At 40.3% G+C, this 15763-nt stretch overlaps 2 protein-coding genes across 5 annotated transcripts; one reads left to right on the top strand and one right to left on the bottom strand.

Annotated features, from left to right (window-relative positions):
• Positions 1 to 2746: 2746 nt before the first annotated feature.
• Positions 2747 to 9381, bottom strand: LOC103696008 (ATP-dependent Clp protease proteolytic subunit-related protein 1, chloroplastic). Its single transcript, XM_008777489.3, has 9 exons — positions 9015 to 9381; positions 5332 to 5447; positions 5023 to 5223; positions 4817 to 4921; positions 4597 to 4659; positions 3620 to 3731; positions 3481 to 3542; positions 3217 to 3399; positions 2747 to 3147 (listed from the first exon to the last, which is right to left on the bottom strand). Exons 1-9 carry the CDS (start codon positions 9271 to 9273, stop codon positions 3067 to 3069), a joined length of 1182 nt encoding a protein of 393 aa, XP_008775711.1. The 5' UTR covers positions 9274 to 9381; the 3' UTR covers positions 2747 to 3066.
• A 240-nt stretch (positions 9382 to 9621) lies between these two features.
• On the top strand, positions 9622 to 15727 carry LOC103696007. Of its 4 annotated transcripts, none has more exons than XM_008777486.4 (8): positions 9630 to 9922; positions 10021 to 10076; positions 11015 to 11177; positions 11942 to 12030; positions 13074 to 13206; positions 14037 to 14129; positions 14261 to 14363; positions 15159 to 15727. In XM_008777486.4, exons 1-8 carry the CDS (start codon positions 9761 to 9763, stop codon positions 15536 to 15538), a joined length of 1179 nt encoding a protein of 392 aa, XP_008775708.1. In that variant the 5' UTR covers positions 9630 to 9760; the 3' UTR covers positions 15539 to 15727. The 4 variants fall into 4 exon arrangements, with proteins under 4 accessions (XP_026656547.1, XP_008775710.1, XP_008775708.1 ...); XM_008777487.4 differs by having other exon boundaries at positions 9630 to 9901; XM_026800746.2 differs by lacking the exon at positions 15159 to 15727 and having other exon boundaries at positions 9622 to 9922; positions 14223 to 14363.
• Positions 15728 to 15763: the final 36 nt, after the last annotated feature.

The following is a 15763-nucleotide window of genomic DNA, read 5'->3' on the forward strand; positions in this document are numbered from 1 at the left end:
GCACCGCCTCCGCGAGGGTGCGAACCTGCCGGATTAGCTGGTCGAACTGGGCGGCTTCGACCATCTGAATGGGCGGTGGGGCGGTGGAGTGTTGCTGAGAGCGTGTTGGGGATGCAGCGGCCTCCCGGCCAGTGGCGCGAGAGGCCCCGCGACCGGAAGCATTGGAAGCTCCACGACCACCTCGCCGTGCCATTACGATCGCTCTGAGATCTGGCCCTTCCTCTAGCGCCAACTGTTGCTGGTGGTCCAAACCGAGAACGATTGGCACAGCGGTGTGAACGGGGTTCCCTTGGAGTTGGGTTGATTGCGCTCCACCTTCCACCGGAAAACCTGCAGGCAAGCCTCGCACCACCACTGGGGTAGTGGGGGCCCTCCGACGATCAAGTCAGAGGAGATTGAAGGAGAAGGAGAGATAGTAGTAACGGATAAGAGAATACTCTGGAAAACCTTTGCTTACCCTCCCCCTTCCCCCCCCAGCCCCATATATATCAGGCTGGGGGGTTTTTCCGGGGATTCGTCATCGTGTGGCACGATGGGGCTGCCACTGACATGGCCGTTACAGGGCGTCGTGGGGCAGCGCTGGGTACGGCCCTGGCAGGGCATAGTGGAGCTCCGCTTTGTACGGCTGTTACAGGGGATCGTGGGGCAGCGCCGGATACGGCCGTTGCAGGGAGTAGTGGAGCAGGGGGCCGCGGCGTGCCTCAGAGGAACAGTCTGTTGTTGTCGAGAGATTGCCGACTCGGGGTCGGATGACTGGATCAGGGGGCAGCCGACTCGGGGTCGGGCTGCGGAGCCGAAGATATCCGACTCGGGGTTGGATTGCTGGATCAAGGGGCAGCCGACTCGGGGTCGGGCTGCGGAGCCGAAGATATCCGACTCGGGGTCGGATTGCTGGATCAAGGGGCAGCCGACTCGGGGTCGGGCTGCGGAGCCGAAGATATCCGACTCGGGGTCGGATTGCTGGATCAAGGGACTGCCGTAGTCTTCCTGGGCGCGCGTGCCGGTCACGTGGGGCATGGTGGCTAAATTTTCCCCGTAACACTATCCAACCAGGTATGCGCCATAGCTTTTGATGGTTGATATCGTGTCGGGAATTATACATAATCAATGTCTATCTGCAATGTCAAATCTACTGTGTTAAAAGTAATATAAAGATTTCCTCTCTTTTTCTTTTTCGAATGACAGCTCAAAGCTACCAGATAAAATATATCAGTAACTAGAATGTTACAGACTAGCATGCGACTCTAAGCATGAAGATAGCTCCAATAAAACAAAAGGGATATAATGCACAACTGTCACATTCACATCATTTCAATGCTACTATCAGTTTTTTAGAGTGCCCGATAGCACAAATAGATTGACTGGCGCAAAACTAAGTCTATGGTGGCTGCAATGTCATATCTACTGCTCATTAAAAGTGTGAGAATCCGTGCGGACGTGTGTTTAGTCCCATATCGATTATTCGCTGGGTAGATCTTGGATACTTATACAAAATCAAGGAACATAAATAATACCTTCTGACTAGCTATTTTGGGTGAGGTCCTGAGTTGTTATAAATGGTATCAGAGCGGACCCGGCCCATAACCTATGTGGACTAAAAGACACTGCAATTTGGATCCATTGAGGCTGACCACGGGCCAATCGTGGTATTTGTGATTAGATTTGAATAGATTTGAACCTTTAGCCTGACGAGAATGTCAGAGCTTGAACAGAAAGAGTATGTGAGGACTCGTGCGGGCGTGTATTTAGTCCCACATCGGTTATTTGCTGGATAGATTTTGAGTAATTATACAGGATCAAGAAACCCAAATAATATCTTCCGGCTAGCCATTTTGGGCGAGGTCCGAATTGTTACAAAGAGGAGGACCGTTTTTTTCAGTTGTCATTACAGTTCATTAGATGATATTGATATATATTTATGTCATCTCTACATTATAATCAAATTTTTAGCAAGTTAGATTATATGAGTAGCTTGAACTAGTCACCAAATCTGCACCTCACACCTTTGCACATGATAAAACAATTTATTTTTCCAACAGGGACGACCTGGCCAAAATTAAGTTTCAACCGATCTACTTACTTAGGTAATCGGCATCTTCGTAAGATATAAATTAAAGATAGCTATTTTGCTAAACAAAATTAAAAATATAGGTTACTTTTTAAATTCTTTTTAATATAGAGGTTTTCTCTGCTATCGACTGTTGAATGGTATAGAGCCATTGAGAGTTTCCAGCCGAGCTGGAGCAATGTAAGCGGCAGTAAACAGGACGTGGGACCACAGTAACTCGTAACACAAAAAACAAGGAGAGTTGCAGGTTGAAGAGAGGAAAGAAGCAGCATGACGATCATTATATCTACCCCTCTGATAAGCATTTACTATTCCCCCTAGCAGTGGATGAAATGTCTCCTGTAGTCTCTCTAACTATCATAAGATAAATATGATAGTTTTCAATAGCTTAGAGATCAACAAGATTGATGTCAATAACTAAACAAAAAGAACCATTCTATCTCAGAGATATCAAAGCAACCAGAAAAGGTTCTCTGTGCTAGAATCTACTGGTTCCTGCTTTTGGAGGATTATCAGGGCTCATTATCCCTACAAGGTGTTCAAGATCTTGGGCATTTTAATTATGTTTTCCGAAGGGAAAATTGGCGATAGTACCAACTTGAAAGGACTGCAGCTGGGATGAACGAGAAACTCTCTTCATGGTTCTACAAATGAAATCATCAATTCAACGCGCCAATATTTCCAAAATAGCCAACCATACTTCTCCATTCACGGCAATATAGCTGATGACAGCATGATGCATGATTAATACATCTTTAGTATTCAACACTGTTGTAGAGTTTTGATCATTGGGAAGAACAATTTTCGCGACATTTCTAAGTACTCCCATTTACCATTACACATTATCCTTCAAAAGAGAACTAGTTCTTCCTGTTGGTGGGGACATCATATACATGTTATGGCATGAAAGAGACACCGCAAGGGCTGCATTGTATGCTCATCTGATGATAGCTCTTCACATCATTCTACATTGCTTTATATGGTTTGTGCCTCTAAATCTATCTAAACCCAGACGGAGCAGCTTGCGGACCAGCTCCCCTTCGCATGGCTTTTGATTGTGCCAGCATCTCATCATAGTTCTGGTTGAGATCATAGTCAGCAAGAGTAACTTCAGAGGAAAGCTTAAGGCATTATTTGAAAAAACTTACCCGTTTCTCAAATGCAGCATCACGTGAATCTATAATCTTATCTGCAATTCCATAGGCAATGGCTTCTTGTGCTTGGAAATACTTTGGACGCTGAATATCTTTTGCAATCTCTTCCTTGGGCTTACCAATCCCTTTAGCTAACAATTCAATATAGTAGTCGGTGTTTGCATCAAGTTCTTTTGCCTAGAAGAAGTCGCAATTAATGAGAAATCAGTAAACATAAATAGGTAGATGGATAAATGCAGAGAGAGGCATGCAGATCACCTTGATCCACATATCAATGACAGCTCCACTAGATTTGTTGACCTTAGGCAGATACAGTTTAGCTGCAATACAGCAATACATGTAGTAAGTTTTTTTTATGCATAAAACAAGCACATAAAAAAAATAGTTAGTAACATACTGGAGGCATTTGGCTGCAGAGCACGGTAGCCCTTGGCACCCAGAGATAAGAGCATTGCTGCCTGACCATATGCCATGCCACAATTCACTGTATAAACTTTGGATTTGCAATACTGTCGCAAAACAAAAACTTTGAAGTCAGTTGATGATTATGTAATTTTTGGTAGAGTAGTTGATGATTATCTAATTATCGGTTGCCCCGCTTAGCACTATCCTGGTTCTGTCCCTAACTTCAAGATTGTTACAAGAGTTCCTGACTGCGTTATGCCTATGTATGTATTATTTTATCAGGGAAGATATAACTGATTATCAGCTTCACCACCTGGTTCTGCTCGAGATCCTGAGAAAACTTACTAACCAACCCTTGATGAAGATCAAAGACTCACCCTACAATGGAGGAATACAGATAGGAGATATAGAGAGTGCAAATTCATATGTAGATGCACCCTATTTGACATTCTCATCTTCCATGTTTGCACAAAATATTTTTCCTCGGTCTAATAAGGTAAGTATACTCATCCATCAAATAGCAGTAGTTAATTCCTAATTTTCAAAAAAAAAAAACACTGCCCAACTGTACCAGTTGAAACCAAGGTCATACATCACATAATTAGTGTCAGATATGCCAGTCGATGTATTCAAGTTTCTTTAGATTGGTAAGCAAAGAAGGCACCCAGCTACCAAACACAGTACATAAATATCTTTGGGAAATTGGAAAAACTATCAGTGACATTGCCTAACCTATGAATAAACACAATAAAGAGAAACACTGTAACAATAACTAAAGCCAACCTAAAAATAGCTGTACATGGATTATTAAATGAAAGTGCAGACAGAGATATTTTAAGTACTATGAAATTTAAACGCAAATTATAAAAAAGATTGGCTTACAATAGCATGTGTCACTTGTACATCATAAATTTACTGACTTTTAAGATGAGTCAAGCCATATAAATCTGAATTGGTTGAAAAACTTACACCTATAGTATCAGCAATGGCATATGCCTCTGTTTCAGATCCAACATTCTCCATCTTCTCATTCTGGAAGATGATATGGTAACATGAATCAGTATATATAACAACAGTGTCTAAGGTTGTCTCCCGACAGAGTATCCTGCATAAACAGTGTTGTTCCCAAAAAACAATGGAACTATTATTGATTAATCTTTCAATTTCAATGGTTAAAACCTGCAGTTACCTGTGTCCCAGGTGAGTTTATGTATAGGTATATAGGTTTAGAGGGACTATCATAATCCAACCACATAAACTGAGCAACAAGAAGCTCAGTCACTGCTGGAACTATCTGCGAACAAAAGGAAGCAGGAAATATAAGTGTACATTAAAAACAATATATGAACTTTGCATGTGAAATAGGATATATCAACTTAAAAGATAATGTCTTACAGGCATTCCAAGGTACACAATTCGAGCATCTAATAGCAAAGATGGTAAATCCGGAGGGGCAGTTCTTGGCCTTCCATATCCTCGGGCCCCTCCACGATACATACTTACACTCATACTGTACTTTGATGCACCCTCTTTCATGCCTGTTAGGCTATACATTCCTCCATTGTCAAGGTAATTTCTGGCAGATGAAACGCTTTCCTGTCATTGCATACAAAAGCATGAGATTGCCATTCATTTTATATTTGTTGCTTAACAGAAATTTTGTCTCAAATAGAATGAACTTAAATTTTATGAATTTTTTCCTACCTCAGTAACTTTTTCTGCTTGCCTCCTAACAGGGTTGTCTTCAGTCATGAACATGTCCATCTGCGAAGCACTAAGGCCATACAGGTATCTAGGAGCATTTTTATAATTGTCCATTACTGTAAAAGAGAAAATAAGAGATTTTTTAACACATCTCAAAATTTTACCATACATTTTTTTTACTTGCTGAGTGTCTGCAAGCTCCAGTTCACTGAATTAACAAATCTGATTGGAAATATGTTTTGAACCATGTGAGCAAAATACACCAATATACGAAGATTATGCCATACAAGACACAAGACAAACAAATATGTAGACGAGATACTAGAGAATATCCCTTGATAATGCACGGTTGTTTACATGAGAATTTGTCTTGAAGCCCTAAAACAAATGAAGTAATATTAAGCTTCATCATCATCATAGTCAGTTCCACTAGCTACAGACCAAGTATCATCAGTTAGCCTATGTTACCACAACTTGGGCACTGAAAATCTGTAAGTGTGTCATAATTAACCTCCATTCTTCTGCAGAAAGAGAACATATGATATGGAGATGACACTTTCCACTAGATCTTTTTGACACAAGGCACATTGCCTAGGCTGGATCTAGAACTTCTTGATTCATACTTTCTTAGCTTAATATGTAGTTACTCCTGATGGGCAGCATATAATCTTCTACATACAATAGAAATAGTATTTTCTCCTTGTTGTTAAACAGATTTTTCTATTATAAATTAAGCCAGTTTACGAGAACTTAAAAACAGAAAACACCATTCTCGCTCCACCCCAGCTTATTTGTTCTTTCTGCCAGCATTGATCTTCATTCCATCTACTTTTCTTTTATAATTACACTTTAGTTAATTTACTTGGCACCTGACTTAATACAGTCAGTTTTAGGTCATTTAAACCATTGTGCAATAAAATGGACTAGTGATAGTGAAGTAACACTAGGTGATGACCACAACTTCAGGGATGCATGAAAATTCTAAGTAATGAATTTTTAAAATTTATTTTCCAAATGTGTACTTGGACTAGTTACAGGCTGCAAGATTTCTATCACTATGCAGGGTTTATAACCCTAGGTTAATTGGTTGAAAGACTCGACTAACTTGTTCAGATAGCAAACCGCTTACCTTGTATTACCTAAGACTAAGAAGAGAAGGTCAGTGAGGGAGTGAGTCCCACATATCCATATCCTTTTTTCCTAAAGAGAACCAGTATCCATACTGTTTCTCTCACATTAGCCTAGTAAACTTTTATTAAGTATTTAATGCATCAGCACCCAAACTAGCATGTCATTTTCAGCAAAAAAAATTCCTAAATTTCATAGTACGTATGAAATGGAATAATAGATATATTTTAGGTTGTTGATAATATTTAATTATTAGACTTTAACATTTCTAAAGTATTTTTAAGTATTTTTCCACAAAAAAGTGTAGGAAGCCCGAGGCCTACCCGAAGGCTGAAGCTTGAGTAAGGGCCTGCCTTGGGCCCGAGCCTAACTAAATTGAGTTGACCTTTGGACAAAGCCCAAGTCGAGCCCGGCCTATGAACATGTGTACTAGGGGAGATATTGGTTAGTGTGTAAGGGACACATCGGACAGCAAGGCAGTGACAAAGATCCCCATGGCTGATTGGAACCCAAGATATTGTTTTGTTTGAATGGAAGAGAATTAGAGGAGATATATTTTCCTATGAGTTGAGAAAAAGATTTTATGCTTTTGGGAAGAGATGAGTGAGAGCTTTGGGAGAAAAGAAAGAGTAGTTTAGTGAGGGGAAGGGGGTTGGCAAACCTTTATTGAGTCTTAAATACATTAGACAACCCTTTTTCCAAATTTCCCACTAGGTATGTGCTAGTGCACCAGAAAACCGACAGAAAATAAACATGCAAATTCAAAGATATTGCTGTCATGAGCATAATACAAAATCCTAACTTACTAATCTGTACATTTATTTGCCAGATCTCTCTAGAATTGGTTCCTCATCATGATCTCTAGCCATTGCGCAATATAAGACCTAGGTATTTAATTATTGATTCCTCCACTTTGCACACAAAGATATATTTCCCCAAAACTATTTTATGCAAGGTCTGACGAACCGGCCGGTTCGGCCTGTAACCGGTACACCGGAGCAGTAGAAACCGGTCCAGCTTGTAACCGGTATGCCGAAGCAGTGAAAATTGGTACGGGCCGGTTCTGTGCCGGAGACGAAGAAGACAAAGAGAAGGAGAGAGAGCGCGGAGAAGAGAAGGAGGGAGGAGACCCACAGAGGGGCGGCGGAGGCTAAGGGGGGGAACCCGCGGGGGCGCAGCGAAGGCCGCGGCTTTTTAATTTAGATATTTTAAGGGAAGTCGGCAATGCCCGCGGGTTCCCCCCCCCCCAGGGCCTCCACCGCCCCTCCGCGGCTCTCCAATGGCGGCCACGGGTCTCCTTCCTCCCTCTCTTTCCCGCGCTCTCTCTCCTTTTCTTCTTCTTCTCCGACTCTGGCGAGAAAGAGCTGGCCGGTTCGTACTGGCCAATTCCGAAACGAGCCGAAACCGTACTAGTCTGATAGGCGACCGATATGCCTACCACTCGGTACGGCGAACCTTGATTTTATGCATGTCTATCCTAGTCCCAAATAGAGAAACCATGTCAGGGAAGGGGGTTAGCACAACTTTATTGAGTCTTAAATATATCAGCTTACCCTTCTTCCAAATTTCCCACTAGGTATCTGCCAGCGCACCAGAAAACCAACAGAAAATAAACATCCCAATTCAAAGATATTGCTTTCAAGAGCATAATACAAAATTCCTATCTTGCTAATCAATACACTTTTTGCCAAACCTCTCTAGAATTAGTTCCTCATCATGACCTCCACCCGGTGCACAATACAAGACCTAGGTATTCAATAATCAATTTCTCCACTTTGCACACAAAGAGATATGTTCCCCCAAACTATTCTCCACATGTCCATCCTAGTCCCAAATAGAGAAGCCAATGTCACATTTCACCTTCAATTCCTTAGCCCTAAAAACCATTATACATAGGTAAGAAATTGACATTCGTTAGCTTCCCCAATTTTTTTTCTTAACAGGAATGTTGTTTGGTGCCCCAGAGGAGGAACTGACACTTCACCTCCCCCAAACCTCGAACCACTTATAAGATCTTCCACTTCTACCCTTCTGTAGAGCCTCCATGAACAATGATTTCCAATCCTTGCAATATGCTTATCCTTCTTATCGCCCCGCGACTCATGGGCACCAAATAACAATTATAGGTGCTGAATTCATCTTAATCCTAGATTAATGACAAGTTCAAACCAAGCAAAGAAGTAGAAACCAAATTATTTACAAATGACAAGAAAGAAGTACCAAATGGCAGCTTGAGTAAAAGAAAAGGACTGTCACCACAAATATCAGAGCAGATTATTCGATGCAAAAGATAAATAATAAGAGATGGCACAATATGGCCACCAACTCGCTCGACCTAAGTACCAAAATCAAGTACCAGCGCCACAAGAAACAACGTGGATTTCAAAACCAGAAAAGAAAAGTAACAAAGGCAGTGGCTTTCGTCAAAAATCGGAATAAGAGACCTAGATGGAACCTAAGATTAAAAAGAAAGAACATGGGAAACGAGATGAATCATATACTATAAAGCAACAGAAGGATCGAAAATGGGGGGTAGTAGTTGACGAGGCGCTCACATCCGTCTTTGAGATTTTCCTCCCGAAACTGTTTGGGGATGTGGTCGTACCTCCACTCGCATCTCCAACTTGCCCTTCTTCGCGAAGGAGGAGCGATGGAAGAGGGGACTGAGAACACCAGCCTTGAGGAGGGCGCGAAGGAGCTCGATCCATGCCCTAGTTCGCGATTCCTTCTGGCGGCGGCGGAGGAGTAGAGGTCGTCGAGCGGAGAAGAGAGGACGGAAGCTGAGACGCACGGGGAGCGCAGAGCGAGCGCCATGGATGGATCGCCTCTCGACCACACGAAGACGTCGGACAGCGAATGGATTCGTCGAAGATCGGAACTCTGGAGCGGAAAGAAAGGACACCCTGGGGCCGCGACATCGTGCTATTCTATCCGCCTCGAACTGAAGTCGGCAATTAACTAGCCGAAATTACTGAATAATTTCACGAATACGTCAAAACAAATAACTTTACATGTAAGCCCATAGTTAAGACGCAATTACTAGGGGTTTACATATAACCTCGTATAAACGTCAATATTACTTACAAGTCCAATAGCCCAGATGAAGCAAACCAACGCTGAAGAAAGCTGTTCGCTGTTTGAAATGGAGATAGCTTTAGCGGCTCGCATAGCTTTTGCCATCTCCGACCCTGTTCGCCTCACAAAAACTTTCTCCCTTCTATTATCTTGGATTTAAAAAATAAAAAACAAAAAAATCTCACGCCTCGGCTCTCTTCTTCTTCTTCTTCCCACCCTTCGTCGGATGTTCTCGATCTACTCCTCCCCTCGGTTCTCTCTGCCTCTCGGGAGATGGAGGAGCGGGAGACTCCGAACGGCTCTCCAACCCGTTCCAAGGATCCACGTCGCTCCGCGGGCCATCCCATTCTCCATGAACGAAAACTCGGTTCCGGCACCCAAAAACCCTGTCTCTTTCTTATCCAAATCTTGCATAGATTTCCTTTTGTGTTTCAAGAACTCGGCATCTATGAGCTTCCTCTGCTGATGGTCCTTTATTTTTGGCAGCTCGATTACGATCCTTCGAGGGAGCTCCTAGGTCTCGATGTCGACCCGCAAGGAAAGTCTGCACTCCTTCCTTCCTTTCAATCTCTTATTCTTATAACTCCTCTAATGTCTTTGGTGTTATATGAAAATATTTAAATGCTGTGTTCTTTATAATCTTGCTTATTTGAAACTTACGCTGTCCTGATTCTTTAACAGTCATCCAGTGCTCTTGTCACTAAATAATGCCAAATTTGTAGAGTTGGTGAGCGGAGAAAGGACTATTGAAAGTTCAACAACTCAGTTGTGAGGATCTGTAAAGGCATATATTAGTACCACATCAATTATGCATTGGCTATCCTTTTTGGGTGAGATCCTGGGCCATTACAAATGGTTTTAGAGCAAATCCAAACCATAGCCCATGTAGATTATGTGACATTGCAACATGAGCTAATTTGGGCTAATCATGAGCTGATTGTGCTGTTTGTGATTGGATTTATGGTACTTTTGATTGGATTTGAATAGATTTGGACTATTAGTCTGATAAGTACGCCAGGCTTAAATGGAGAGAGTATGTGAGAACTCGTGTTGGTGTGTTCTTAGTCCCATTGGGTATTTATATAGGCCAATAAATTTAAATAATATCTTTCGGCTAACCTTTTTGGGTGAGGACTTGGATCATTACATCAGTAATGATCTACTTTCTGGTGTTCTTTTATTAGAATTTTGCAATTGTCCTACAACTTGATGGCATGCAAGTTGGAGAATATTAGCATCTTAGATGGTAAACCAAATATATCCATTTTTTCCACTACTAGATATGTTGCGTCATTTTTTCAGAAAGCTAGAATATTCAAAACTTGGCTCAAATTTACAAGGAGCTGAATTAGGATGTTAAAGAGTTTTCAGTGACCAGACTTTGCAAGGCATGAAATTTATAATATACTGGTTTTGTAAACTAATTTTTGTTTCCTAGTATGAGATACTTTATTGCTGATGATCATTAATTTGTTGTCAGGAATGCTAATCCTGATGCACCAAAATTAAGGTCTTGGTTTGGTCCAAATGGCCAATACATCAGGGAGCTACCTTGTCCAAGTTGCAGGGGCAGGGGTTATACACCCTGTGCTGAGTGTGGAATTGAGAGATCGAGATCTGACTGTTCCCAGTGTAATGGGAAGGTATGTAATTTCTAGCACTTCTTTTAAGTATTATGACCAATATTATGTTGTAACATGTCAGTTTTTGCACATTTGTTCACATAGTGCAGATTTGTATGAACGACCTGAATGCCTTAGACTAGCTTCTACCTGCTATGTATTGCTAGGAGTAATCCAATGAAGAACTATCGACATGGTTTATTAAGCTAGGAAGGATTTCAAAAATTCCATGCTTAAGGAATAAAGATTTTGAGGGGAGAACAATTAACACTCTGATGGGCATAGATAAATGACACTTTACAATTTAGGCGACCTATATAGGTGGATCTTATCTTTTATAGGATCCAATGACTATGCCTTGCCCAGAAAGCTGGTAATAGGCAGATGATTTCTGGTTTGAGTCTACGTTTATGCTTATAATTATTTCAAAGTCTCTTGCACAAGGATGGAGATTGCTAGTATGGAAGACTTAATATTGAATCTGATCAACTTTCTTATGTAGTGACAAGTGACTGTCTCCTTTCTAACCAACAGACAGATCTTCCTAGTGCCTTGGTATCTTAAACTAGGATAATATCTTGTTCTCGTACTGTTCTGTGTAATGTAGCATAAAGCTAGGTTATTGACATTTATTCTTTTGTTTGATATTTGCTGATCTTCGTATCTATGCATTCTTCGGTAATTAATTTTTTGATGATTATATTGTAATAGCTGCATAATCCTTACAAAGCAAATAATACTAAATTACAAGTCGTACATACTAACCATACCATCGATGACCACAGGGTATTAGAACTTGTTGGCAGTGCTTGGGAGATTGTGTAATATGGGAAGAGTCAATTGATGAGCGACTATGGGAGAAAGCTCGATCTAGGTAAATCTGACATTACAAAAAGTTGTATTTTCCACCTTGCAATGTGTATATCTATTTTTATCATCTTAATAAGCTTATGTTACTGATTCCATATATTTTTCCCTGCATAAATGTTACATCTGGTACATTTATGCTTACAAATTGCATTTGATATGAGTTTCCCAATTGTCATGAATCTGAAGCAGCATAATTTTATCCTACCAATCATGCTTTCTCAAGGCAACCACATTTTTTTTAGATATTGGAATATTTGTCAGACCTAATCAATGACTTAAAAGCTGAACTTGTAAGACAAACTTAATTTTGGGTAGTTCAGTTATAATCTGTTTTGCTTCTATAGATCAGTTGATTTTTACATCAGCAGTTTGTACAATCAATTGACTATTTCATGAGCAAAACATTGGTTTTCTTCATATCTTGATAAAAGAAGAAGAGGTGTGTGACTTTCAAAAAGAGGATGAGTTGAAAACAAAGGATTTGTGAAGGTACTTTCAAAAAAAAGAATTTGTTGAATACTATGGTTTTATGGATGGATCCCAATTTGTCCTCTATAGAAGGTTCCTTCATTGTGCTTATATCTGTCCAAGCTTTCCATGTAGGTTCATCCTAGCAACTTTTTTGCTACCATGCTCTTCTATTGCCCAACATTTTTTAATACTTGACATTGTCCGTCTCATTATTTTCTTTTAATTCTTCCTTCCTTGAGTCTAATTACCATGTATTGACTCAATACAAATGTATTTTATAGTGGTTAGTGAAGCAGAATTGCGCTTCATCCATTCCACTACCAACTGTATTGGTTAGGTACTTATTCCACTCTAAGTCATTTTAGACTGCATCCAAGACCGAATGCATGTCTTCCGGTACAAAAAGAATACCTACATATGAGCTGTAAGAGATGAAAGAGAAACACTCTTATGGAATTTATTTTGCTTTTATGTCATATTTTTGCATATATTAATGAACAATGCAACCAACTGTGTTTGATTCTAACTTCTGAGGGCTGTTAGCATGCTTATCTCCCATTTAGATTATGTTTGCAGCTCTCCTCTAAAGGTGAAGGAAGATGATGAAGTTGACAATCTGGATATAAAGGTTGATGTTTCAAGAAAATCAAAACGTGTATACCAGTCACCATCTCCTGAAGTTAGCTTAAAGATCAGCAGATCACTGAGAGTCAGTTTCTCTTTCTTCTGTTTACTAAATAATCATATTCCAGCCCCCTTGAAACTTTAGAAATTAGTTCCCATCTTTCATTAGTTATACTACTTGCTTTCCGTGCATTCCTGTATCTTCTTATGAAGAGGAGAAAAAGACAAAGCCTCTTGAACGCATGATTATATTCTTTTTTGGCCAGAAGCTTGCAACTTTATGTGAAAAAATGATGAAACCTGTACACCTGGACACTTTAAAGTGGTAATTGGTCTGATCATCAAGTTTATGTTTTATTTAATCATGCAAGAGTGTTATATATATTTTCATGTCATGAGGTATTATATGCTTGATGATGTTTGAGAAGCAGTAAAAATTTCATGAACATCAAAATAGGAAGCAAACAACAGGAACTTTCATGTTCTCACCAAGAAAGGAGAACTCAAAGTTAGCTGAACCGTTGTTTGGCCATAATACTCTATGTTGTACTATCCGCTGTGGTTCTGTTCTCTGTCCTAGCTATCCGAGATTCCCAGTGCATTCTGTGTTCACATTAGTCTGCTCATATTTAAACATATGAATGCATGTTTTACAGTAGTTTGCATGTGGCAGTCAAATCAATTATATCAGTTTGCACCTGACTCCCGTCATGCACCATCTCTCTCACCACTCCGAAATACACATATACATGAGCTATATAGGTGTAGATTACTGTAAAAAGATTATTTTAGGTGTTTCATGGTATTTTGAATTTTTTTTAAAAAAAAATGTAGTTGCAAGTTCTAAGTGTTACTTAACAACAGCTTATTTTGGCAGGCTAATTAGACCTATTGCTTACTGTTATTTAAATGCAGAGTCTCAATGCCAGAACGGGATTGTTTAGTAAGCGTATGAAGATTATACACAGAGATCCTATGCTACATGCTCAGAGAGTAGCTGCAATCAAGGTAACAACCGTTGCTATTTTTAAAACTCGAGTCTGTTATATTGACATGGCAGAGGCTGGCACTGATTACCCATATATTTTGAACAATTCATAGATATTAATTCGTACGTACATTTTAATTCTTTTATAAAGAAAGCAAAAGGGACTGCTGAAGCAAGGTTTCAGGCTTCTGAAGCTATGAAAGCTTTTTTTCGTGATCCAGAGAATCGCATTAAGAGAAGCATAGCCATGAAAGGTCAGTTGACTCACTTTTGCTAAAAAAAGGGATTGCATACTAGGGACAAGCTTTTGGTCCACAGTTGTGGTGACCAAACATAGGATTAAGCAACAAAATGTGTTGCAATATTATCTGATTCTTTAGAGTTGAGTTCATTTACCCAGTACTAACTAGATTATCTTCTCGATTTACATGATATTTGATGCACAGTGTTGGTGGCAATGGGCCATTTTTGGTTTGAGTTGCATCAGATTTCTATATCGAGTAGCCTCAAACTGATCCATCGGTGGGTTGGTTTTGGTTGGCACCTTGGTTGACATACACTCGATATAAACATACTAAACAGCAACAGCAGCTCACGCCACAAGAGTCACTCTTTTGCAACCATCACCAAGAATTGCATGAGAGCTATGGAGGAGCAATGGCAAGTGTGTTCCATCCATAAGGGTTGTTTTTAGGTTTAAGAATAGAAAGGGAGATGTGCTTGAGTATATTACGAAGTGATAGGGTGGAAGTGGAAGGGAAACAGGGAGTAGAGGTGGAATGTGGTCCAGAGGGCATGATTTATGGTTTTGCATGTTGGCTCCAAAAGTGCCATTGCAAAGTTTTTAGACGACATCCATATTGCCAAGTAAGAGTAACTTTATGAAGAATATAGTTGGATCAAATCCTGTGTGCTGTGGGAGTCTGTGGAAGATATCTTCAACTATGATTAGATAGTTCTCACTTCATGCCTGTCTACTATGATTAGATAGTTATTCTGCTGTATGAATTTAACATTTTGTAGTAAAGATGCTTTCCTCCGCTTTACAGGAGTGAAATTTTATTGCCGCAACTGTGGGGAGGAAGGACACAGAGGACATTACTGTCCAACACTCAGGCAAAACTCAGGTAAGTTGCAGTTCCGATGTCGCTTATGTGGGGAAAAGGGACACAACCGTCGGACGTGTGGAAAATCCAAACTAGCAAGAGAACCAAAGAGTAGAAACCAGAGAATCTCCCGTCGGTGCACATTATGTGGCCAACACGGCCATAATCGTGGAACATGTCCTAAATCGACCGAAACAGAAGCAGCCGTTTCAAACACCCAAGAAGGCACACAGGTTTCTTCTAGTAAAAGAACATATATTTGTAGTTTCTGTTTAGAAAGGGGGCATAATAAAAGAACATGTCCTACGAGAGATTCTATTTGAGACATGATTATTTGTAATTTTGCAGTTTGAAATGACTTTTGGCATGCCATGGTCTGCTCACCATGAAAAAGCTTTGAGATATGTGTGTGTGTGTGTGTGTGTATATATATATATAGAGAGAGAGAGAGGAATTTTCCCATTGATTTTCAGTATTCATCCTATTTAATAGTCCTTACAATTTTTTTCTAACTTTTATTTCTGTAAGCTCCATTCTAGTGAGCCATT

This window comes from Phoenix dactylifera, unplaced genomic scaffold (genome assembly GCF_009389715.1).
Source record: "Phoenix dactylifera cultivar Barhee BC4 unplaced genomic scaffold, palm_55x_up_171113_PBpolish2nd_filt_p 001141F, whole genome shotgun sequence".
NCBI lineage: Eukaryota > Viridiplantae > Streptophyta > Magnoliopsida > Arecales > Arecaceae > Phoenix > Phoenix dactylifera.